Source organism: Oxyura jamaicensis, chromosome 20 (assembly GCF_011077185.1).
Source record: "Oxyura jamaicensis isolate SHBP4307 breed ruddy duck chromosome 20, BPBGC_Ojam_1.0, whole genome shotgun sequence".
Classification (NCBI taxonomy): domain Eukaryota; kingdom Metazoa; phylum Chordata; class Aves; order Anseriformes; family Anatidae; genus Oxyura; species Oxyura jamaicensis.
In genome coordinates, this window is record NC_048912.1 from 12,461,899 (window position 1) to 12,486,539 (window position 24,641).

The 24,641-nt window shown below is 48.1% G+C and overlaps 3 protein-coding genes across 9 annotated transcripts in view; 2 read left to right on the forward strand and 1 right to left on the reverse strand.

The window, feature by feature from the left end:
• The window catches only part of OSBPL2 (oxysterol binding protein like 2), a 35,783-nt gene extending 25,244 nt beyond the window's left edge, over positions 1-10,539 (forward strand). For both annotated transcript variants that reach the window (XM_035343894.1, XM_035343895.1), the window contains 7 exons: positions 144-251; positions 1,546-1,635; positions 2,274-2,397; positions 5,021-5,149; positions 6,024-6,147; positions 6,758-6,848; positions 7,750-10,539. In XM_035343894.1, coding sequence (XP_035199785.1) covers positions 144-251; positions 1,546-1,635; positions 2,274-2,397; positions 5,021-5,149; positions 6,024-6,147; positions 6,758-6,848; positions 7,750-7,852 — 769 coding nt within the window. In that variant the 3' untranslated portion in view covers positions 7,853-10,539. The remainder of the gene's footprint in view (positions 1-143; positions 252-1,545; positions 1,636-2,273; positions 2,398-5,020; positions 5,150-6,023; positions 6,148-6,757; positions 6,849-7,749) is intronic.
• A 919-nt stretch (positions 10,540-11,458) lies between these two features.
• On the forward strand, positions 11,459-18,208 carry ADRM1 (adhesion regulating molecule 1). Of its 3 annotated transcripts, none has more exons than XM_035343906.1 (10): positions 11,459-11,543; positions 11,680-11,890; positions 12,099-12,215; positions 12,295-12,418; positions 12,826-12,912; positions 15,201-15,282; positions 15,498-15,727; positions 16,029-16,186; positions 17,202-17,304; positions 17,984-18,208. In XM_035343906.1, the coding sequence occupies exons 2-10, from the start codon at positions 11,681-11,683 to the stop codon at positions 18,088-18,090; spliced, it is 1,218 nt and encodes a 405-aa protein (XP_035199797.1). In that variant the 5' UTR covers positions 11,459-11,543; position 11,680; the 3' UTR covers positions 18,091-18,208. The 3 variants fall into 3 exon arrangements, with proteins under 3 accessions (XP_035199797.1, XP_035199796.1, XP_035199798.1); XM_035343905.1 differs by having other exon boundaries at positions 11,477-11,543; positions 11,660-11,890; XM_035343907.1 differs by lacking the exon at positions 12,826-12,912 and having other exon boundaries at positions 11,477-11,543; positions 11,660-11,890.
• Positions 18,209-18,366: 158 nt separating this feature from the next.
• The window catches only part of LAMA5 (laminin subunit alpha 5), an 86,917-nt gene continuing 80,642 nt past the window's right edge, over positions 18,367-24,641 (reverse strand). For 3 of the 4 annotated variants that reach the window (XM_035343904.1, XM_035343902.1, XM_035343901.1), the window contains exons 66-80: positions 24,485-24,616; positions 24,105-24,256; positions 23,665-23,797; positions 23,275-23,415; positions 22,934-23,064; positions 22,684-22,851; positions 22,471-22,603; positions 22,182-22,330; positions 21,877-22,063; positions 21,463-21,615; positions 21,183-21,342; positions 20,953-21,083; positions 20,765-20,855; positions 19,937-20,056; positions 18,367-19,806 (exon numbers count right to left, since the gene is read on the reverse strand). In XM_035343904.1, the coding sequence (XP_035199795.1) occupies positions 19,649-19,806; positions 19,937-20,056; positions 20,765-20,855; positions 20,953-21,083; positions 21,183-21,342; positions 21,463-21,615; positions 21,877-22,063; positions 22,182-22,330; positions 22,471-22,603; positions 22,684-22,851; positions 22,934-23,064; positions 23,275-23,415; positions 23,665-23,797; positions 24,105-24,256; positions 24,485-24,616 (2,139 nt within the window). In that variant the 3' untranslated portion in view covers positions 18,367-19,648. The remainder of the gene's footprint in view (positions 19,807-19,936; positions 20,057-20,764; positions 20,856-20,952; positions 21,084-21,182; positions 21,343-21,462; positions 21,616-21,876; positions 22,064-22,181; positions 22,331-22,470; positions 22,604-22,683; positions 22,852-22,933; positions 23,065-23,274; positions 23,416-23,664; positions 23,798-24,104; positions 24,257-24,484; positions 24,617-24,641) is intronic. The other variant, XM_035343903.1, reaches the window with a different exon arrangement.

Genomic DNA, 24,641 nt, shown 5'->3' on the forward strand with positions numbered 1-24,641 from the left:
AAAGCCTGTATCTTTTCTGTTTTGAAGTTAACCGTGGGCTGTTCACAGTAGTGCTAAATATTTTGCCACAAATAGAATTGAAAACAGGCTTACATTCCACCTCAGGCTCAAGAAACTGATTTATTTTTCTATTTCTTTTACAGACATAACGAAGCCTACACATGGACAAATCCAACCTGTTGTGTACATAATGTAATTATTGGTAAACTGTGGCTAGAACAATATGGAACAGTAGAAATTGTAAATCACAGGTAATGCGAACCATGAAGCTGAGGGCTGGCTTGGAGGGGTTGGTGCATTGGCATTTTCACTCTGGTTACAAAGCAGATATTTTTGATTTTTCTCAGGTACGCTCAGACCTTTATAGGTCTTTTTTTCCACCTTTCTGACAAATGCAAGCTATTCATTGGGTTGGGCTTAGTATCGTCATAATTTAAAAGGAAAAGGGCTAGATGGCTTCTGGGCTGCAAAGGTTTTACATTTGTGAGTTTCCTATTCACATTCAGCCTTAGTGACAACGGACAGAAATTAGATTGAACTCCAGAACCATTAAATGGAATAATTGTTGGAGGCTTGCAGTATAGACCTCCTGGTGATTGACCTGTTGATTGTGACTTGCCACTCACTTTAGTTTTAATAATAGAGAATGCCTTAATTTAAGGGTGCAGCGCAGAAAAATGACTACAGAGTAGGAAAATGTGAACTTAAAGTGTGTCAATTGCTCTGCAAACTGCCTATATAAAAGCTTTTTACCTTACATAAAATAAAAGAGAGAATGACCTCTTGTAAGAAGGGAGGATTTTGTGAAAACTGTATTAATTCTGCACCTGTTTTTCTGTCAGTAGATCAGAGCTTTAATTCAGCAGGGCTGCTGGTTTGATGCTTCTCTTTACATCAGGTCTAAGTTTCTGTCTCTTGCATTCACACAAGACTGGGATGGTCTCTGTGTGCTTTGTGCTTAATGTAGAAACTTGGCCAGAAACCTCCCTGGGAGACAGTATTTGCACATATGTACATCTCAGATGCTGAAGTATAACGTTGCTTTGTGTTTGTAAAATATGTAGCTCAGAAGTTTTGACATGCAATTTAAAGGTGACTCTTAAATGCCATTAACGAGATTCCCTGTGTAGGTGATTCATAAAGCTTTATTTAATTCCAGTTTGCTGTAAACAGACGTTAATCTGAACTGTGGTGTGCTAATAGTGTATGATAAGCAGTATGCAAGACTATATTCCATTTTATTCCTTACATTTCTGGTTAATTTTAGATATACATGAAATTCAGAAGATTGATCGTGTTTCCGGTTGGTTTTCACAGGCTTATTTTGTCTTCCTGTGCACCTTTTCTTTTTTGACATTGTTTATGGTATTTTGAAATGCCCTGATAAAATAATAAGCCATAGTTAAATAAAAATAATGATATAAGTAATTAATCCACAGTGCTTGCATAGAAAAAGCTAAAATAAGGTGTAGTTAAAGAAAAAAATGAATTTATTAATGTATCTAGGGGCTTGCTTCTTTAAGTGTGTGCTTATTTCCCCTACAGTACTGGAGATAAATGTGTCCTTAACTTTAAACCATGTGGACTGTTTGGGAAAGAGCTTCACAGAGTAGAGGGATACATTCAAGACAAAAAGTAAGTGATAAAACCCTGTTGTCCTCTCTGTTTCTGAGCACTGTGGCATTACTTTAGTGCTGGCATGACGATGACCACAACTGATGTGACTGCAAAGTTGCTAGTAATGGAGACTATAAGTGTTTGTTCTCGGTGTTGGTTTTAAACTCCTTGATTCTAGGATAAGCACTTTAAGCATTATTAGGAAAAAATTTCCAGTTCAGGCATTTGAAATAAAGGTATTCATGGAATATGCAGAGTAGTTGCAATTGATTTCACTGTCGTGCAGTCACAGTTCCAGTCTTCAATTTAAAAGAATGAGAATATAGTTATTGGAAATATTTAATCAAACCTGAAGCTGTGATGTGACTGGGGGTCTATATTGTAAGCTGCTGGCTTCGCTGCACCCACACTCATTTTAACAGTAGCAAAAAGCATGTGACTAAGTCATGAGGATGCATTCTGCAAGACTGCATAGCAGAAAGACTAGAATAAGGTGAATTGTTTTCTTTGCATTAATCAGGTATCTGGCTTCGAAGAAATTGGCAAAGAAACATAAAATACAACAGTAGGAAGCTGTGTATTTGATATAGACTAGAATCTGCATGTCTCAGGCTCTATAAGAAGCAAAAGCTAAGTCTCCTTCGCTCTCTCTGCAGCAAAAAGAAGCTGTGTGTGATCTATGGCAAGTGGACAGAATGCTTATGGTGCACTGATCCCACTACATACGAGACTTACAAAAAGAATGAAAAGAGAGGTGGTGAGCAGAAGAAATTGAAGCCGGTAAGATGAAGGATTCGTTAGGAAGTAAAGAATGTTCAATTACATTGAATAATCAATTATATTGGTCATGCAGCCTTTTAGAGTTTGTGATGCAGACAGCCTTGACAACAAAGGGGTCTGGAGGCTTGTGGGTTTTTCACCACGTGTAGGCCAGGTCAGGCATGTTACTCTCAAGCCTTAGTGTTAGATGAAAAATGCAGAATGCTGTATGATGCAGAGGACTGTTGGGTTGCCCAGTATCAACAGAAGTCTTTCAGACCCTGGTTGCTTGTTGAAAATGAAAATGATAAGCTCAAGTTACGAGTGATTAGCCTCTGTTTAAGAGGCCTGAACTTTCTTTTAAATATTCATGAGAGGAATGTAGAGCGACAATGGGCCTTGTTTCTGGCTCTGGATTCCATCACGGTGCAGGCTTATATTTTGACTTCTTTTAAATAGTAAGATTTTGTTCATCTTAAGAAAATCAACTCTTTCTTTCCTTCCTTCCTGTTGAATTTATATTTAGATGGGGAACTGCCTGACGGTAAACCAGATGTTGACATGGAAAGTAGTCAAAAAGAGTCTTTTAGAATAGTGTCTATTCAAACCAAAGGATTGAAATGAGAATTTTAACCGTATGGAGCTATTTTCCAGTGTATAAAACAGGCCCTGTTTAACTTAACGGGGTGTTTTTGAATAAAACAAATGAGCCATGTCAGAGGAGGCAGAAGGAAAATAAAAGGGCAGAGGAGAAAGCGATACTATAACTCTAGAATGTTACTGCTTCTTCCCTTCTGGTTGTTGTGGTTTAAAATCCTTTCTCATGGTGAAATCCTCTGAACTCTCACAACGTGGCTGTGTCCTAAGACAGTCAGATTCTCCTCTGGTTCAGGCTGATGGCAGGAACCGAATATGCAGAAAATAAGTTTTCAGATAGGTGGGGGAAGCTGCCCAGTGATCTGTGGTCTGTGCAGTTCAAGTGGGTGAAAACACATCTGGTGGTACAGCTTGACAGCTTGTGTTGTTTGGCCTGATCCTGTGCAGAGAGAAAGCTTAACTTGTGTGTGCTCTGCTTGCTTTTCAGCTTTACAAGGAAGATGTTATTTTCTGCTGTGTTCGTGCTGTGTGCAGCCTCTTTCTTTCCTCTAAGTGCTTACAGAACCAGATTGTATTTTCTTCCTAAAATAGATAAAGCCAGAACAAAAGTGATTGAGGCCTGTGGAGTGAACAGTGGAATAAAAATAGTGAGGTGATAAAATAAAACTCTTCATCCTGTTTTCCACCCCCATGCAGCATTTTGAAGTGACAGTCCAGCCCGATGAGATTGCCTGTGCTGACACACGGCCTTCTTTAACTGTTGCACCGAGAATGGGAATGCTGGCCAGAACCATGGAAAATACATATTTTTTATTTTTAGCCATTGAGTTCTTAGTGCAATTTAGGCAGCACATGCATTAATGTAAATGCACTGAGGCGAGGTGTAGTCCTGATGTGAAAAAGTGGCTTGTTTTAGGTTGAAATAGATGGAATTGGTGAGGCCTTCTGTCACATGAAGCACCTAGTTTAGGGAATTATTCTGCCTCCATGGAGGCGCCAAGAACAGTAGGAAATTTTAAGTGGCAGCTACTCCAAGAAAAGAATAAGAAAAATAAGTAGAAGTAAAACCAGTGTTAGAATGTCAGCCTGCGTTCATGTCAGAGGGTCCTGTAAAGGCTCACTTGGTAGCAGAGAGCTGGAGTGAAGGTCTTAGGCAGAAGTCAGCAGCTGTGAGTGACAGTAGGAATCATTTACAAGGACATAATCATCTTTTCCAATGACATGCTTAAATGTCCAAGTAGCTTCTGAGATGTGTATCTGAGCTAGGATGTGGGGATAAAAACGGCTTTTCTGTGTTTGGAAGCCTAAGAAATCACGGTGTTCCTAGATGAGCTGCAAGCCCACTATTTTGGTGTCCTTCCGTTATGTGCAATGAAAGGGAGCTGGGAACAGATCTGCTGTGACTTGGTCTTCTGAGAGCAGCCTGGTGAAGGATGTTGTCTGGTAACAAAGGATCTTGGAGAGAGAGACACCATGTTTTTAAACTTAAGTACCAAGTCTTTGTAGTGAGAAAACTGGCAGTGATAACAGCTAATAGAATCTGCATCATAGAAAATCAGATTGGAACAAGAGCATATCTGTTTTTCAATCACACAGCCAAATCTACAAGTGATGTAGCAATTCCCAGACGCATGCATGTGCTGTTCATGTTTCTTTTGCCATTATGAGAACTGGTTTAAACTGCCACCTTGACTCCCTTAAACCTGAGGAAGTAATAGACAAAATCAGTAGTTAGACAAAATTAAGCTATGGTATGGGACAGAAGTAAAGCTAATTTCTGAAAGACATTACTGTTACACTTTTTCAATGGATGATGAAGCTGTACATAGGTGGTAAGAGACTGTCCTATGTCAGGAGCAAGACGTTCAGATGAAAGTTGGAGGAACAGTACACAGAATGAGGAAAAGGAAACGTGAAGGGTGGTGCAGAAGTGCAGGAGAGAGTAGCATCTCAAATCTGAACGGGTTCTCCAGCAGTCACTGTAGAATTCTAGATGAAACTGTCTAATTTCCCTCTGTTCCCCTGCCAAATGTTATCTCTGTTTCAGAGTGAAGATGTTATTAAATCTGAAAATGATGAGGCTGATGATATGCCAGAAGTTCAAGACACGGTGCAGTTTGTGCCAGGCAGTAAATTGCTTTGGAGAATAAATTGTAGACCACCAAACTCATCGCAGGTAACTGTTTCAATCAATCTGTGTGTTCCTGTTAGTAGTGACTCATCCCAGGGAACATGAGCGATGTTCAAAGGAAACCCTGTAGAAGTGTCTATCTGTAGCATGCTTATTGACACATCCTGGCAGTTCTTGCTGCAGCAGCAAAATTAAGCTACGGCAAGCTGTCTGCTTCATCCCTGTGCTGAAAGCATCACTCCTGTGGCAAAGCTGGGAGACAGAATGCATGATCTGCCTGCAGCTGCTTCAGGGTGGAGTCTGGGGTCGTCTGTTAGCCTGTCTGATCTGTCAAGATCTTAGCACCTGGAGTGCCTAAAGTATGGGTGCATGTTCCCTTCTGCTGACCCTGCCGTTGGGAGACAGGCTTAAAAATGTGCAGTAACTGAGCATCTGGCTATTAACTTAAATAGTTTCAAGCAGACTTTTTGGAAATTGCACAAACAGGTGCATGAAGACTGAGCTGTTGTCTTGAAAAAGCCCAGAATATTGTCCTCTGAAAGGAATGAATGAAAGGATGTCTGTTTTCCTAAGGAAAAATGACTTGTTTTTTTAGTTTTACGTATGGAATTATTATTTTTTTTTAAATCACTGTACTAAACATCAAAAGGAAAATGTATCTTGATCCTCTGCAGCAAAGACTGCATAAGAAATGACAGGTGTGATTTCCATTCCCTTCTGCCCTTCCTTGTTGCTCCTGCCTTCTCTCCACTTAAAAAATAAAAAAGGCAGTTTGGTATGCACCTCAACTTGCTTTCAGGGTAGCCAGTGGGAAAAGTTTTGACTCAATAATTTCTCTTGGAAGCTTTGTTGTGTCCATTCAGTACAGGAAATGTACTGCTGCTTTGCCAAAATAACCTGTATTTAATCTGCTTTTAAGATGTACAATTTCACCAGTTTTGCTGTGAGTCTCAATGAACTAGAGAAGGGCATGGAAGCAATATTAGCTCCCACCGACTGTCGGCTACGTCCAGATATCAGAAATATGGAAAACGGAAACATGGGTATGTGTTTGCTGGAGGAAATACTTAAACATTACTAAAATTGGAGGGGGGATGACCAAAGGGATACAGGAACGTTGTCTTCAGTTTCTCATTCCCAGAGCAGCCTTAGGTTTTTTTCCTTCTGTGCTAACAAGCACGCTTTTGAACAACGTGCAGCGTCTGTTTTCTCTTGAAATGCCTGGGAGAGCAAATGTGTCCAAGAGGGATCCCGAGACTGCTGTCCTGGGTTACAGTGTGTTTGCATGTTTGTTTACTCGGGGAAAACTGCCAGACCTGCTGTCTTGCTCTCACATTTGTCGGCAAGAGCACATGATGAAATAGTGGAAAAAGCACCCTTATTCGCATTGTAGATTAAATTCTTCCCTGGTGTCTGGGTGCAGCACTTCTGAAAGATAAAAGGCCATAATTGCAGTTTGTACTCTGTAGTCCCAACTTTTCTGAAATGACAGTTTTAGATTTGCTGCCTGCAGTTGTCATTGTGGAGTGAGATTGTGTACAGCGTATGGCTTCTCTTGTTTAAATGAGCTGTATTTTATTTCTCTGCAGTCTTTTCCATTTTTTTTTGTTTCAATTTTACTAAATGACCTATTCCTATTGAAATGTTTGCTAGATGTGGCTAGCAAAGAAAAAGAGAGACTAGAAGAGAAACAAAGAGCTGCTCGCAAGGAGCGTGCAAAAGATGAAGTGGAGTGGCAGACACGGTAAGGAGGAGGGAGTTGGGCATTTACTGCTTGGAATGGTGTGGTTTTGTTGCCTGAAATGTTTTTATTCAAGACAACATGTGTTTGATTTCTTTCATGACAGCACAATTTGTAGTGTCACTTAAAGCATTTGCTGGGTCAACATTTAAATAATGGCAATATAAATAAAAAGGCAAAATTGCTGATAATTTTGTCCTAGAGAAATTATTTTATAATAAAAATGCTGCAACCTGTCATAAGTAACTGGTGATGGTGGTTTTTTTTTGGTTGTTGCTTTTTTGTTGTTGTTCTAAAGCCTACAGAGGTCATCTTTTTTGTTAGAATCAATAAAAAGTTAAGTCTCATCTCTCCTTTCAACCAATTTCTGTCTAGCTTTTGGAAGTTGAGTAACATGTTGTGGCCCTCTAGGACCTTTCATTTTCAAACTTTGGACTTGTTGGCTTGGTTACTTCAGAAATTGCTTTTTTTGTTGCATATTTAAGTGACTTCTCAGTCATAGAGTGCATCGCAGCGACGCGTGATTTGGCATGTTTCTCTCAGAAGCCAGTGCTGTACAGTAGGGTGTACACTCAAGGCCAGCTGCTGCAGGTGTCTCCTTCAAAGGCAAGAACTCTGGGTTGCTCCCGTGATCTCATGGAATTCAGCATTCTGTTCCCTAAGCCTGGGGACCAGTTACACACTAATTCCAGTTAATGCCTTTGAAAATCTGTTTGAAAATGAAGGAAGTTTAATGCCTTATTTTTCATATTTGGAATATTTACAGAGGATTTTTTTTTCCCAGTAAGAAATACCAGTGTCCTTTAACAATGTTCTTGTGAAAGAAACAGTCATGTTTTTTTGTTTGGTTGTTTGCTTTTCTGCTCTTCTAACAGTTTGCCTCTTTTTATTATTTTTTTTACAGATGGTTTCATCAAGGCACTAACCCATACACTGGGACTTCAGATTGGCTGTACTCAGGTGGCTATTTTGATAGAAATTTCTCAGACTGTCCAGACATATACTGAAATTATGGAACCAATTGCTTATCTCATCTGGACATCACTAGATTTCATTCTAAGCCAGTTACTCTGGTTTTGTTAATAGCAAAAACCAGCTTTTCTAAGTAAATTTTAACAAAACATCTATCAGTCAACAATCGAGGATTTAATTATCACTAATGTTGGATTGCCAAATATTTAAATACTGTTGTGTTCTTCCCATAAGGCTGCACCTGAAATCATCATGTTTTCACTAATTTTAAAAGGGACCTTTGGTTCTTCATTTTTTTTCCCTCCTCATTTTTGTCAGGAAGGTATGCTGTATCTGGTAGAGCTCATAACATCCTTGAAAACTGTGTAACTTTAATAAAATAGAGATAATATCCTCTTTACTTAGTACAATAGTGAAGAATCTGAAGTCTTCTGAACTTGGAGCAGGGATGAAAAGTTAATATGGTACCAATGTGATAAAATCTAGTACTGTTCCCATGAAGAGATGCATGTGAAACTTTCATACGGTATGTAGCACTCTATGGGGATTGGAGCTCCTGGCCCCTCTCTCTCAATATGATTTAATAATTCAAAGACTTGGAGAAACAAGAAACAACTTTAGCTTCTCAAACTGTAGTTGTCTGTTACAGAGGCTTCACAATTTTTGGACACTGTGAGCATTAAACTGTATACCTGTGATAAAATTACATAAAAAATATATATGTTAAGAGAAGAGAAAGGTGCATTAAAAAATGTGTGCTTTTTCTGAAGTCAAATGCTGTTCTTAAAATAAGAGAAGCTTCAGAAGCAATTGTAGGAATGTAGAGGTGGTTACAATGTAAAATATATTGCTTGCTACCACTTGGAGGCTTAGATCTTCCGCACTACTTTTGGCAGCTTTGGCACTGTGTACGCTTCTAGACTAAACTTTTATTTGGAAGCACTTGGTATATATCTCCACACAGGTTCATGTTTCCAGGATGTTTTTGTTTGCATGTTTTTCTTTATTAGGTCATGTCTATTTTGTATGTTGTGAAAAAGCAGAATCAATTTAAAGCTGTGGCATAGTTATACCTTTTACATGTTTTCTGTGAGCACGTGATGTCATAAAAGTGGGATTTTTTTATTCCATATTGAAACATCGAAGCCACATAATATTGGACATAACTGAGCTACAGATCAATTACTGAACTGATGCATTCATTTTCTTTCAAAGTGGTTCACTTCTTGGGGGGGAGAGGGGGAAAAGAGGCTTGAAAAATTAGATCCAGTAATTAAAACTAATCCTACGGTTGCTTTTCTTTTATGAAAGCTTTTAATTGAGTAACTAGGCAAAAATGGAAAGTGGCTACACTACTGTTAGGTTTATGGTAAAATTCAGTAACTGCTGGTGTTAAACATCAGCACTTTGAGGAATTTGTGGAAGAATCAATCCAGCTGGTGCCTAAACACATTTGTGGTTTCATCCAAAGAGTAGATCGTTCTTCTATCCCAGCTACAGGATTAGAAAGCAAAAGGAAATGAACATACAGAGAAACATTTTTGTCTCAGTGTATGCAACTAATGATTGGATTAACCTTAAATTTGGGGGATTTCATTGTCTTCCTCACAGGAAAAATGGGAGAAATTGTAAAGTTCCCCAAAATTATAAGATTTCCAAAAAGGGCCGAATCTGAATGTGCTCATGGCAACTTTATTCTGTTGCCAGAAATCGTGCTTTGAGGTGATTGCAAGTTTTTCAAACACACGAGCTAGACATGGTAATAAGTTGCGGACAGTAAGTCTGTATTTGCTCCTAATAAATGCATAGACACTTTTAAAAAGACCTTGCTGATCTGTATGGGACAGCATAAAAACACTTTCATCCTTTTTATAAAAAATGGATTTTAATGACTGTTCCAAGCACTGTAATCCTCCTTGCAGACGCTCTGCAAGCTGACTGGGGAACCATTTATATTAGATGAGGATTGAAAAGATTCACAGTTTAAGCCAGTTTAACATCTTCCGGGAGCTTAAAACTTGCTTGAACTAAATAATATGTTTAAAGTTTGAGTCATGCTTCTAAAACAATACATATAAATAGAATTACCAGAATGGAAAGGAGTAATTGCTGAAGAAATATTCTGTTTTTAAGAAGTAATGTACAGGTTAGCATCTCTCTCCTCTAAGTTATAGTTCTAATTCAAAGACCTTAACCCTTTTCATTATGCAAAACAAGAGACAATTGTAACAACAGGTTTAATCAAAACTTCAGTATAGAATTTTCATGGAATTTAAAAGTGAACTGGAAAGTTTTTCTAAAATAAGAACACTTCTTTAGTTATGTCTTCACCCCTTTCTCCCCTTCTGTTAGTGTAGCGTTCTTAGTGAAATTTCAGATTGGTTCCAAGTCTGTTCTTTTAATTTATTGTTCTTCATCGAAAACATTAACAAAATATTTTCTCATTGCTGCCAAAAAAAATTATGCCTGGCTAGCCATGGGATGCCTAAACCACATTGTGATTGCTCTGAAAGTGAAAAAGTTTTATTTTAAATGCAGATCTCGCCTCAGTAGTTTACATGTCAAAACTTTAATAACTTTGCACCTTTTAAAAGAATGTCACTTTTATAACTTGATTAAACACTGTATATAAGATAAATGTGTTAGTATATGTTAATACGACTATGTAGAGAAACCATCTAGAAAGAGATTATAATAAATACTTAATTCCCTTGGGCCTCTAGGTGGTGAGAGAGAGGTTTTTGTGAAGCGAGACTTGCGTTCTAGGGCAAGAAAACTGTTGGAGATCGCTCTGGCTTTGCTGCTCGGCCACGGCCGCGTCCCTTTTTGTTACCACCGTGATGCTATCAGACAAAAGGCGATTTAAATCGCAGCTTTGGGCACCCACCGTGGAGTCCTGCAGGGGACCCGTGAGGTGAGGGGCGAGAGCAGCCCCAGTGGTGCGGGGCGATCTGTGGTGATTTGTGCCCGCCGTCCGCGGACGTGCCCAGGGCCGAGGGCTTTTGCTGAGTTGTGGTAGGAGCAAAAAAAATAACTTTGGTTGCTGTGTGGCTTCTGCACTCGTGTCTTTGAGGCGATGTCACGCTGCAGGGTGGGCGCAGCTTCTGCCAAACAACAGCCTCTTATGTAATTGTTGGCACCCAATTAATACAGAGGGGAAGTATATCCCCCAAATTAACCAGGAAAACAGAACTAAATGGCAGTATTTACTGCTGTTTAGTAGCTGAAACCCCTTTTCTCATCGATTTGAAACCTAATGGTGGAAGAAAAAAAAAAAAACTCTCCCGCGATTGCTCAGGTAACCGCCTCCCAGAGCTGTTACCACAGGCCTCAGCTTGGCCACGGAGCTGCCTGGCCCCGTGCACCCCACAGACGCTTCCTGAGTGGGCTTTATTTTTAATAAACGGCATTTTATTGGCTTTTATTTAACAGCTGTCGGCACACATCTGTCACACACGGCTCTGTTTCCAGACAGCTCCGCCCAGGGCCCTGCGGCCCCTCACAGGGGGGGCGGTTGTGGGGGGGAAGGGGGGGGGGGCGCCGCCATCTTCCCGCCGTGATGACACAGCAGGCGGGGGAGGGGCGGGCCGCCGGTTGAGTGACAGCCGCGCCGCCCAACCGCGGGGAGACGAGGGGGGGCCCGCCCCGCCCGGCTGTGGGCGGGCTTCCGGCGCGCGGGGCAGGAAGCGGCAGCGGCGCTGGGCCTGCGGGCGGCGGCGGCGGCAGGTACCGGGGGGGGGGAGAGGGGGGCCGGGCCCTGAGGGGCTCTGAGGCGGCTCCGGGCCCTGAGGGGCGGCCGCGGGGCTCGGCGGGGCCGGGCGGCCTCGTCCCGGGTCCCTGAGCGCTCCCCCCGTGCCCGCAGGATGTCCTCGGGCGCGCTGTTCCCCAGCCTGGTGCCGGGCTCCCGCGGCTCGTCCAGCAAGTACCTGGTGGAGTTCCGCGCCGGGAAGATGGCGCTGAAGGGCAGCACCGTGACGCCGGACAAGCGGAAAGGGCTGGTGTACATCCAGCAGACCGACGACTCCCTCATCCACTTCTGCTGGAAGGACCGCGCCTCGGGCACCGTGGAGGACGTGAGTGCGGGGCGCTGAGGGGCGGCCGCGGCCTGGCCTCGTCTCGGGGAGCTCCCCTGAGGCGCTCCGGGCTGAGAGGGGTCCTCTGGGGCCTGGTGGCACGGCTAAACCCGCGTTGGGACGGACGGGAGGAGGGCCGGGGGCGGCTGGAAGTATCATCCCTGCGTTCCCTAAACCGCCTGTTCCTCCCTCCCGCCGCCTCTTCCAGGATTTGATCATTTTCCCCGATGACTGTGAGTTCAAGAGGGTGCCGCAGTGCACTACCGGCCGCGTGTACGTATTGAAGTTCAAGGCGGGATCCAAGCGGCTCTTCTTCTGGATGCAGGTTTGTGGGAAGCAAACGGTAAGGGTCTGGGGACAAACTGCTGCCAGCTTGCCTTGTACCAAGAGCAGCTTCCTTGCAGGAACCGAAGACTGACAAGGACGAAGAGCACTGCCGCAAAGTGAACGAGTATCTCAACAATCCCCCAATGCCCGGTGCTTTGGGTGGAAACGCAAGCGGAGGCCACGAGCTATCGGCGTTAGGAGGTACAGTCTGTTCTGTGCCCTTCCGTGCGAGGCCCATGTTTAGAATTAGCACTTGTAGCTCCTAAGGGAGGCGTTCCTGCTGGCTTTGGAGGGTGAGCTGGGGACAATGTTAATGCCAGAAGTATAAACTTGCTTTTAGCAAAATAAACTGTGCTGTTGTAATAGGTGCAGGCTGAAAGTTAAGACTGCCAGAAGAAGGAGCTTGATTCCAGTAGATTCTCTGGAGTCTTACCTTTTTATGAAGCCGAGTTGCATTTATCTTTTATGAGCATCATGAATCAGTAAACACGTGAAACTGTTTTTTCCATACAGAATGTGATGCCAATTAATCTCCTGCTGTTTGAGCCGGAGTGCTGTGAAAAAAACCTCTGTGAATATGTTGTGTTTCAGAATGTTTTTGTTTTTAGGTGAGGGTGGCTTGCAAAGCCTTCTTGGAAACATGAGCCATAACCAGCTCATGCAGCTGATCGGACCAACGGGCTTAGGAGGACTTGGTAAAATGCTTTAATATCTTTATGCCAAAATGGTATTTTCTCCTGCCAGGTTAAATCTTACACCTGACGATATTTTCAAGTAGTGCTATTGATTTCAATAGCGCTTCTTTCATGTGAGAAAGCAGCGAGGCCCTGCCTCAAACGTGAGCTGTGGGGCAGAAAAAAAAAGGCAGGAAATGAGGGGTACCAAATCTAGATGGCACTCACCTTAGGGTGCTGTCTGCAAGCAGCGTAGGCTCTGCTCCTTGCTCTGCTGAATCTTCTGCCTTTTTTTTGTTGTTGTTCTTGTTTTTAAACCCCTTCCTCTCCCTCCTCAGTATTCACTGGAGCAGGAACTGAAAACCAGGGGCTCCTGGGTGAGCATCCCAGCTGTCCAGCTGTGGGCTCTTGCTCGTCTCTGATCCAGTGAATATTTGTGTGCAAAGCAGGGTTCGGGAGGAAGGTTGGAGCATACCCGCCCCGCAGCAATCTGTAGGCAGAAGAGGAAGGCTCAGCTTAGGGCTTTCTCTTCTGGGGAGAGCTCAAACCACTGCTCTGCTTTTTCTAAAGGGAGCGATATGGGCGCTGGAGTCACCGCAGCGGGGTCTTAACGCTGCCCGTGCTCCAAGGCCAGCAGAGCGTTTACTGAGAAATCAGACCCCGGAAGGCAAAGGAATACCCAGCAGGTGGCAATGACTGAGGTTCTGTGCTTAAGCTCCAAAGTCCATTTTTGTGGATCTAGCCGTAGTGTAATTAATTACAAGCTTTGGTTGCAAAGCTGGCGTTGGTGGGATGTTCAGATGCAAATCTAACGTTAGCGATGAAAGATTCTGACTTCCTAGGATGTGTCTGGGAAAGACCTTCTTGCTTCCTTCTTGAAGCTTCACATGACTCCTGAAACTTCCTTCCTCTTATTCTCAACACGTTTTTTCAGCAGCTCTTCCTTCTTTGCCTTTACATCTATCCGTAAGACAGCTTGACACGTAACTCGGAACCATCTGCTTGCCTCGGCAAACAGTGGTTGTGGTGAGTCCGTGCGGATCTCTTCCCTGGGTAGCATCTGGTTCTCTGACATCTGGTTTGCATCTCTCGGGACTTGGCTTTTATTGCAGCTCCTGGGTAAACTTTTCTGAGCAAAGCCAAGCGGAATAGAGTAGCACGTGGTGCGGCCTGCTTAGCTTTTTTCCCCCCGGTGTTGCTGCGGCTGTGGGAGCTGTGTGAGGGAGCACAACGCAGGCGCTGCGGGCTGGGTTCCACACTTCAGGAGTGGTCCTGCACAAAGCACGGAGCGCGCCAGGGCCGGCAGGTGGCTGGTGCTTGCTCTGACCGCCTGCGTTCCTCGGTTTGTTGATCGGGGTGCTCAGAGCGCTGCTGATCTGCCCTCCGTGCCTGCAGATAGGTCCCAGGAGTTGGACGGCGAATGCAGAGTAGAAAAGTGTCTGAGCAGGTTTGGTGCAAGAAGGCACCGAGTGGGAAGCGCGTGGTGAATGGAGCGTTTGGTGGTTATGGCTCAGAGGAATTGTAGGGGACAGTCGGTCACTGACAGCTCCGGTGCACCCGGGAGCTGAGCCTCTCCCCAGCTCTTCAGCTGGTGTTGGTGCTGCTGCAGTAATTCCCTGGTGGCGGGACATGGTGTGGGTGAAGGAGGCTCCGGGCTGAGTTCTTGGCGTATGACGGTTGGCTGAAGGTCGGGTGTTGGTTTCCTGCTGTGTTTCTCGATCGCTGTCCTGGGAGCACTTCAGTGCTGTGCGGGGTTGTTCTTCCTTGGCTCTGCCTGGGGGGTGTTTAAGGACTCATCTGCCTCTGCTGCTGCATCTCTGTGTTAGGTGTGAAGCTGCAAAAACTGCAGGTGTGGGGGGAGACAGCGGTGGTGCCTCAGAAGCTGCCTCTGCAGGCTTCTGCTGAGGGCCTTGGCTTTAAAGTGTAGGGACCAGTTGGGTTTTTGGAAGCTAGCAGATAAAGGGAGAGAGAGAGAGAGAGAGAGAGAGAGAGAGAGAGCTCTGTTCCAGTGATCACGCGTGTACGGCACGAACCGAAGTCATTTCATCCTTGTGTACATCCAGAAATCGAGTAATTCCTAAAATGTGCCAGTAAGGCAGGTTTCTAACGGGGATGCAAGCTCCGAAATCGAGAGCTGTTTATTTACGGAGCGGTGGGTGGGGGTTGGTCTGGGCTCTTTCACCCCCTCCTCCTTTATTTTAGCAATAAAGCCTTTCAGGTACAAGAGTGACCTCTCTGGACCAGAGAGGTGCAGGAAGCTTGAAAAAAACCAAATGTCTAAACCTGTTCTTCTCTTGTGTTTGCGGAAGGTGGGCTGGGTGCGCTGACAGGGCCTGGGCTGGCTAGTCTGCTTGGAAGTGGGGGACCCCCGACCAGCAGCTCGTCATCAAGGTAGGGCGCCCGTTTGGTCCCAGTCCGTAACATCTCCCTCATGTGAATCTGCTGCTTACGTGGGAGGAATCGTGGCCAAGGGAATGGAAAAATGACAGGAACTAAGACTGCTTATTACCTCACTAAAATGAGGATATTGATTTTTATTGTTTTTCGAAAAGAAGAGGCAGAACTGTTTTTGCAGGGAATTAACTGCACGCTAATTGTCTGTCCAGCTCTCGCAGCCAGTCAGCTGCTGTGACACCATCTTCCACGACTTCTTCTACACGCGTAACGCCTGCCCCGTCCGTTCCTGCGGCTGCCTCGGTGACCAGCCCGAGCCCCGTCCCAAGTTCGGGTAACGGAACCAGCTCGGCCACGAGCCCGACGCAGCCCATCCAGCTGAGTGACCTTCAGAACATTTTAGCTACCATGAACGTGCCGTCTGGAGCAGGAGGGCAGCAAGGTAACGGTGTTCTGGCCAGGCAGCTCTGGGATCCAGCGGTCCCTTGGAGCTGTTTTTCTGTCCTGTCCCGTTCCAAACGGGTTTGAAAGGTGTCTGAAATGTTTACACATTTATTTATTTAGAGTGCTGATCTTCTTGGCTGCTTCAGGAATCCTATTCTCACCCCAGAACCGAGAAGGGGAGGGAGGATGCCGGCAGTGTGCTAAATGCGTTTCAGTACTGCCCTGGAACATTTTGTTTACATGACAAGATGTGGGCTTTGTCCGCAGTCTAACAGCCAGCCGTTTTATTTTCTTCCTAGTTGACCTGGCAACTGTTCTGACTCCCGAGATAATGGCTCCCATTCTGGCCAACGCTGAAGTTCAGGAGCGGCTGATGCCTTACCTTCCCTCAGGGGAATCCCTGCCGCAGACTGCAGAAGAGATCCAGAACACCCTGACGTCTCCGCAGTTCCAGCAGGTAGCGGTCAGAGCGCCGCTCTCCTTCCCTCCTCCCTTGTGTGTCACAATTCAGCTTGCCCGGCTTTGGTCCCTGCCGCTGCTCAGAGCAGGAATTTGATCTGCGGTGGAAGGGAGGAGGGACACGAGTGCAGCACTACTTCATCCTGCCCATGGCCACCCAAGGGCAGATCACAAAGGGGTTTTTTGTTTGTTTTTTACTTTTGGATTTGAGTTTGACCTTTGCCATTGTTATGAGTGCTCTCTGGCAAATGACAGCAGAGGAGCAGCAAATTCACTGTTGCCTGTCAGAGTGGATTGCAAGCAGTCCCCTTAAAGTTCCGTCAGTAAAACAAGGACATAGAAGGGAAGAGATGCGAATGTTTATAGCACGACTTCCCTTTTCCGTCCTGAAACACCAGTGTTTAATTCCAGGACCGTCCGTTTGGACGTACCGCTCAGATTAAACCTGCTGTGTTACAGGCCAGCCTGGATTTACAGAGACTGAAATTTGTCAGTGTGCAAAATTCCATTGGCTAAAGAACGTTTTAGCTTAAACTGTGGCAAGTCTTGTGCAGACAGGACTTCAGAAATGGGGGCTGGTGTTCATCTGTGAATTGATGAGCGCACATCCTGCACCTAAGCTGGGCATCCACGTGCTGGGGTGCCAGGAGGTTCCGTCACTGTGACTGTTTCCTGCTCGGTCCAGCGCGGCTCATTAATTGGTGCTTACTGGCACGTCGTTGTTCAAGAACAAACGCTGCTCCTCGTTACAAAATACTCACAGGGGCTGTGGTGCGGAGGCATTTCCAAGCCTGGCCCCGGGGCAGTAGGTTGTTGGGTTGGGTTTTTTTGGTTTGTTTCTTGTAAAAAGGGTAGAGGCTGCTCCCAGGTGGGCCGTGTGGTCAGTGTCCGTAACAGGGGTTGGAAACGGCCGGGGACTGCTGGCCTCACTCGGTTATTGCATGTAGCCACAGACACGTGAGGAAGAAACATGATGCAAGCTTGTTTTTGATGCTCTTGACTCCTGTTCACAGGCATTGAGCATGTTCAGTGCTGCCTTAGCGTCAGGACAGCTCGGCCCACTAATGAGTCAGTTTGGCTTACCCGCAGAGGCAGTAGATGCAGCAAATAAAGGAGGTACGTACCGATGCTGTGGGGAACGTGACAAAGTGGTTGGGTTTGGTTCTTTATTTTTTTGTGTGTTTTTGTTGTTGTTCTTGTTTGTTTGCACTGCACATACACAGCCCTTGACTGCAGATGGCAATGATTCTGAGTAACTGTCAGAAGCTGACTCTTACACTGCTGGTCTTGGAATCAGAAGGCGAGTGGCTCGGGTGTTGTGCAGCAAAGCGCTGATGTCAGGCCTGGAGTTAGAGAACTCAGGGCTCTGCAGAGGATGTGCCGAGCAGCCTTCTGGTTGTTTTACTGAAAGGGCTACAGCTGACTGGAGATGTCAGGCAGCTTGGTTAGCAATACTTTTTTTGTGAGAGTCATTGATGAGTCAGCTGAAATAAGTTCAGAGCTAGAGCCTTCAGTACTGGGAAAGGGGGCAGTACCGCTTTTCCTTGGGGGATGTTCAGAATCTGTTCCATGATGGAAGTAAGGCAGTGCTTAGGCTGCCTGTGCACAACCTTAAACGGCCTGAATCCAGAAGTGCATGATATGGCAAATGGGTGTTAACGTTTCCTTCTCTGCTAATAGGCTCTCCCTGTTGAGCAATGGGTTGCGTTCCAACTACTGACACTTAACCTCATGCAGGCAATGAATTCTGTCCCAGAAAATGCAAAATTAAATAACTAATGTATTTAACTTCTAGATGTAGAAGCGTTTGCCAAAGCAATGCAGAACAGTGTGAAGTCAGACCAAAAGGAAGGAGACGCTAAGGACAAGAAAGATGAAGAGGAAGATATGAGTTTAGATTAAGTTATTTGCTCTTCCTTACAGATATCCTAGATACTAACTTAAGCAACTGCAGTAGGATTACTAACTTCATATTATGCTTATATAAATCTACAAATAAAGGAATTTTCTTTATCTGCCATACTGTTCTTGTTTTCTCAGTCCGTTTGACATGCACTTCAGCTGTACGTGCTTAAGTACTGCTTGTGGTAATTACCAAGAGGGCATCCTTGTTGTGCTGCTTCCTGAGGGGGGGACTCTCCTATTCCATTAGTCTCGTTCTTTGTCTTCACCAGGAAATTGAAAGAGAATAACATAAAACTTTATTTGACTCCAAAGTATGTACCAGTGATTTACAAAGACCATCTTTAATACTACAACTTAAAAACAGGTCGTAATTACATTTAAGATGGACATGTTAAAAACCCATTTTACAATATTTACCCCTCATAAAAAACAATATGATATAAGTTATAAGTCCATTTCAGAAGCAAGATTTTGTCCCCAGGTGGCTAGATATATACACACACACAAATATATAAATGAGGTGTAAGTGCACGAGTGAACTAGGTGTCTCGGGAGAAAAGGGGTGGTTTTTCAAGTGAAGCCTGCACTGTAACAGGAGTGAGTTAGGCTGACTGGGAGAAGACAGCTGGTGGCAGGGGAGGTGATGGCAAAGTGACATCGCAGCTCCAGACAGAGGTAACCTTTCTGTAGTACTTCCCTTTCAAGCAACAGGTTCTTGCTTCGTACAACAGGACTTTGGTCAGTGTTAGCAAAGAGCTGAATGGAACTGCAAAGCGCTCGGTGGTGGTGATGTCCTGCTTGCCCTCAGCAGTTCTTCCAGCCTATTCCTTTTCCTTTTTTAAAAAATTTAGTCTTATAAATTAATGCGATAGGCAGATGCTAATTCTGAGCAGAATTTTGTCCAAGGTCCCCCCTTGCAGAGCTCTTTATTTGCGTAGCGGCAGCAGGTGAACCGAGCCTGACCTTGGGGGCAGGGTTAACTGCGGCCTTGCTTAGAAAAACACAGAAGTGACGGAATTAATCCAGTTTATCCTAATTGCATTGTAAAACAGAAACTGCCTTCAGCAGAAGACAGCCTGTGACTGTTACTAACTGCCTCAATGTTCTGTGACCTAACCCTACATGCGGTGTGAGGGTGGGGTGAAGGGAACAGGGTTCGGGACACGATGCACAGCTGCTGTGTGCTTCAGGCCACGTTCGGCAGGGGACAGCTGCTCTTAACGTGAGTGTGTCAGCACGAGTCCTGTTGCAGATGCTTGACCACTGGGGAAGGAGTCGGACCTGTCTCCATATCCTGCTCCAACTTTTTGGTTATATTTGTGAAAGATGCCTCTAAAGTGCCCCCTTCTCTCCACCTTCCTCCCCTGCCCACCTTCCCCGTGGATTCGTGGCCCCTCCGTGGTTTTGGCCCCAGACTGGTGCCTGTAGGCTTGTGCTGCAGTCGCTGCAGGTCAGGTACGTTTGGCCACGGTTAATCGTAACGAGGAGGTGACGGCGGGGGCCCAGGGAGCAGTGCGGTGTCTGTCGGTCAGGCTGTACGCTGAGGTGCACTTACTTACAGCACGGGGCAACCCCTAAGGCCAACAGAGCCCCTGATGGTCCCGGTCTGCAGCAGGTTCACGGGGCTCTGGTTGAGCCGCAGATTCCTTACACAGCCCACGTAATGAGGGAGGGGAGGTAACGATGGCACTGTGCTGGCCTGGTCTGTTGCTGCTGGAGGAACAAATAAAACCAAGCATTAGTGTGGCTAGTAACAGGGCAGGGGGTTCGGTACATTTTCTTTGCAAGAGCAGTAGTATCAATTTGGGGAATTTTGTTCTGCAGTGCATCTTTCCCCACTCACCTGGCTGCCCTCCCAAGTAGAAGGTCGCCCTTGTGCTGGGTGCAGGAGGCTGGCTGGGCCCCATTGTGTATTTTCGTTCCGTGTCCACGTCGAGCTGGATTCCGTTTTTCCATTTGGTAACTTAGAAAGAAATCCAAGACAGTCAGTGCTGCTTCCTCCCCTGGAGAACACGGCCACCGCCACCCCCTGGCACAGGCCAGTGCTGGAGCACAACAAAACTGGGCTGGGCAGAGGCCCTGGCGTGGTGCTTGAGAAACGCCCGGGGTCAGGACAGCCTCCCCCGAGCCTGCCTTGTGGCACCGCAGCCGTCCATGAAGCGGGGCGTTTTCCTGCAGGGAACAGAGCTGCCCTCTCCCAGCAGGGGCTGTGACCCCCACCCCAGAAAGGCCCCGATGCAAAACCTCAGCACTCACCTGATGGCAAATGCATTAAAGGCTGAGCCCAGACAGGTGGGGCTCCTGCTCAGGCACCTGCAGGCTTTGAACCGAACGGAGCCCTTTAGCCCCGAGCCTTTCACCCCCAGCGGGATGGAGCCGAGCCTGGCACTGGCCTGGCAGTGTCACGGGGCAGCCCTGGCCTTGCCGGTGGCTCTGTGACCTGGTAACCACCTCGTCCCTCGGGCTCACCAGGTCTGACAGCACTAACGAGACCGGGCAAGGGCTCTAATTAAGAAATCACTTAATGGCAGCTACAATCTACAATTAACCACACACAGGTGGGAGCTGGGGTTTAAATACCGAGGAGGGGGCCTGGGCTCCTCCACCTCATAGGTGTGAGCAGAGCAGCAGGAGGGGAGCAGCACCCCGGAGCTGAGTGCTGTCACCTCACCTGTGATGGTGTGCCACTGCCCGTCACAGAGAGATGGGCACGTCAATGATGTGTGGAACTCATCAGTCCCCGTGTTCGCTCTCACGGTGACCTAGCACAGGAGACAAAACCATCAGAGCTCGCTGAACTGAGCGTGGTGGGCAGGAGATGCCTCTGAAAACCCGGGGGGAAGCCGCCCTTCCCGCTACCTTCGTCTCCTCCATGTACAGCAGGAGATGGTGGCTTCTTCTTGTGCCAATGTGGAAGATGAGCCCAGAGGCACTGCGGGGACGGACCTCCAGTGACACCTCCAAGTCCTGCTCGGTTGCCACTGCATCAGCTAAAAATGAAATGCTGCTGGTGAGAAGGGGACAGGGGACCTCCTAGAGGCACATCCCTCCCAGAGCCACGGGAACCAGCCCGGGCTGCTGTGGGGTACCTAGGCTGATGGACCCGCCCTCTGCAGCAAAGAAGACCCCGCTCTCCAGAGCACCCTCATAGCATGGCGTCACCCCAAAGGTGTGTGAGGGGGCACCCAGGGGCTTTCCATCCAGCTGCGGGTTCCTCAGGCAGCCATCAAAGCTGGAGGCTGATGTGTCCTGCAGAGAGAGGCCGTGAGAGTGAGTGCAGAGGGGCCAAATACAGCAGGCACGGGGCCATACCACGGGACCGAGAACTGGCAGAGGTGGTGTGATGCCACGGGACCACCGAGCCCTTACCGGCACGTGAGCCTTGGCTTTCCCAGCTGGGATCCCCCCCACGTACAAGGGGCTCTGGGCCACGAAGAGCCCTGCGGTGGCCACTGCAGCATCCTGGGCTCGCAGCCCATCGATGACCAGCTGGGCTCGGTGCTGGTCTCTGCCGAAGAAGACCTGCAAGGACCAAAGGTCAGTGCCAGGGCTGGGGGCTTCCTGGGGTGGGAGGAACCCCAGAACCGTGCTTGGAGAAGGGGGAGGCTGGCTCAGAGGTTCAGCCAGCCCTGGCTACAGCTTTGCTGTCCCTTTTTCTGTCCTATCTGATGGTGGGAGTCCCACATGCAATTAGGAAGTGATGCCCAGAACAGGGTTGTGGCAGCAGGGAGGCAGTGTGACACGTTTCAGCGAGGTCGTGCCAAAACCCAGCCCTCTGCTTACCGTGTGCCACCGCCGGTCCCGGTACTTGTCTTTGCTGCGGATGCGCAGGCGGCGCCTGCCAACGTCCACCACGAAGACGAAGCGCCCGTTGGAGACAAAGAGAGCCATGTAGGTGCCCCGCTTGCCCGCCACGTAGAAGAGCAGCCCGTTGGAGGAGTTCAGCCTCACCTCCAGGGAGAAGTGGGACCTGCAGGGACAGGGGGGTGATGGGAGCACCCTGCCTGCCCACAGCTGCAAGGAGCCACCGCTCTCCGAGCGATGGTTCTTGGGGCTGAGTGTGCGTTGGGTGGAGGAGTGAGCCTCACCTCTGGCTGAAGGAGGCCGGGATCTCCTCAAACTCCCAGCGGCTGCTCGGGGTGCCCCCAAAGCGGAAGGTGCCCTCAGCTGCATGGGGCAGCTGGCAGAGCCCCTCCTGGTTATGGCGGCGGTCCTTTGAGACGAGCTTGCCTGGTACCTACACGAGTTGCACCAAGGAATGCAGTGAGGGGAGCACCCCTGCGAGTGCTGCAGGGCAGAGGTGCACAGGAAGGGGGCGATGGTGGTGTTTGGAGAGGATGGGGGAAGGACATGGAGAGGTGTGACAGCAGCTGGTACCTTGGGCTTCCTTCTGTCCTTCTTCAGGGCAACTCTGAGCTGCTGTGGCTGCTCTCCCCAGGGACAGCTCATGGTGACGTTGATGCTCTCCACGTTCTGTTGCAGGTCCACCACCATCTGTGGCTCTGACCTCCTACGTGCAGGGAGAAAGAGTTCCTGTTACTGGGCCAGCCAGGAGGCGGGACAGGGCTGAATCTGTGCAAATACACTTACCTCTTGACAAAGACGTTCCCGATGCAGCCGGTGAGGTTGCTGAGGGCACCTGGCTCCGGTGAGCCCCCGAGCTGGAAGAGCATCCGTCCATCCTGCCGTCGCTGCCGCCGGCTGGGCCTGGCGCCTGCCGTGGTGTCCTGCAGCTCGTCATCCACGTACAGCCGCACCCTGGCAGGGAGGAGTGGTGAGGGCTGAGCACGTCCCCCTGGCAGCTGGCCCCTCGGGCCCCACGCACCGCCAGGACACGTACCCACGGGTGTCACTGTAGAAGGCCACGTAGTGGGCCCGGCCATCTGCGTAGGCGTTTTCAGTGGTGATTTTGGTTTCCAGCAGGTTCAAGGCCAGCTGGCCCCTCCGGAGGGACACCTGGCACGTCCCCTCCTGCAGAAAGCATCACGCCGTTACAGAAGGCACAAGGGCCCATTTAACCACAACCCTCTAAGAGCTCCCGGTGGAGATTTCACTGTGGATTCACTCCTTGACTCCACCAAAATCCCTCCCTTTCCCAAGGAGGAGCATTGCTATCTCCAGAGCAGGAGTTAACGTTTCTGCCCCACTCCCAGGGTAACTGGGGGGACAGCAGGTGCCCACCTGGGTAGCGTGGTGGTAGAGCAGCCCCTCGTGCTGACTCGTCTGGAAGCTGAAGCCACTGTAGAAGTCCCGCAGCCCTGGCACCTCCTTCAGGGCCAGGGTCAGGTAGCCATGGCCGTGGACACTGACTGAGCGAGCCACCTGCAAGGGACGCCAAGGAAGAGAGGTGAGAGCCAGGCCCAGCACTGCAGGTGTGCTGGGAAGAGGAGCAAGGCACCCAGGTTCTCGCTCGGTCTGCCTGGTGCTATGGCTAAGCACGTGGAGCACCTTGCCCTGCCCCCCTGCACCGAGGGGCCGTGGGTTTTTTGCACCTTTCTGCAAGGACAGGAGATGGGGCCTGTCCCAGGGGTCCCGCGATCCTTTCCCCAGCTTCCAGAACATCATGCTTACCAGAAGGTCTGAGGTGCACCCGTAGCTCACGCCAACGGTGTTCATGCGCTTCAGGTCAACGTATTTGCCAAGAGCCTTCAAGCCCTTCATGCAGCCCCGGATGGGCCCTCCCGTGGGGAAGAGTGCTTTCAAGCTGCAGGAGAAGCAGACGGCATTACGGGACAGCCCTGGGGGGGTTCTGTGGCCCTGCAGCCCCTCAGAGCACTTGGGCCCACAATGGCCTGGCACATCTTCAGTGTCTCATGCACAACGCTGTTTCATAGCGCCCAGCTTGGCCAAGGAGGGCTCATGACACCCATCAGCACCTCATTCCTCAAGCCCATGGTGATGGGCAGGATGAGGAACCTTCCCTGCAGAGTTCCAGCAGCCCTGGCTGTGGCTGGGGAAGGGCCAGGGCCACCCCCAAAGACTACAGAGATGAATATCTGGGCTGGACACACCTTGGGGGTAGCAAAGCTGGGGGCACACCGCCCAGGTAGTAGGAGACCGCATTCTCCAGGGAGTTCTCTTGCTCCACCATGAAGATGGTGAGGCGCTCCAGCCGCACCAGGATGCGCTTCTTGTTGTTCATTTTGAGCAGGAAGATCTGGATCTGCAGACAGAGGAGAAAAACAACCTGCCAGTCCGGGACAATTGATCCATCACAGAGGACAGCACAAGGTGACCAGTTCACATCTTGAAGCAAGGAACACCCCAAAGGGAGGTACGGAGTCAGCAGGCTTCAAACCTTCTCCCAAAACCAGGGGTCAGATGCCCCGCTTGCCCTCTGGATGAAGAGCCAGCCCCCCACACGAGCCATGCACCCACCGCTCTCCCTTACCGCTTTGTTCGTGGTGCTGCTGACGGTGAGGGAGGACGAGTTGCTGCTGGGTTTTGCCATCTCCAGGCCAGTGCTGAAGTCGTAGTAAAGCACCAGCTTCCCGTCCCGGATGGCCAGACACAGGAACTGACCCTAGAGGAGGTAGGTCAGACACTCA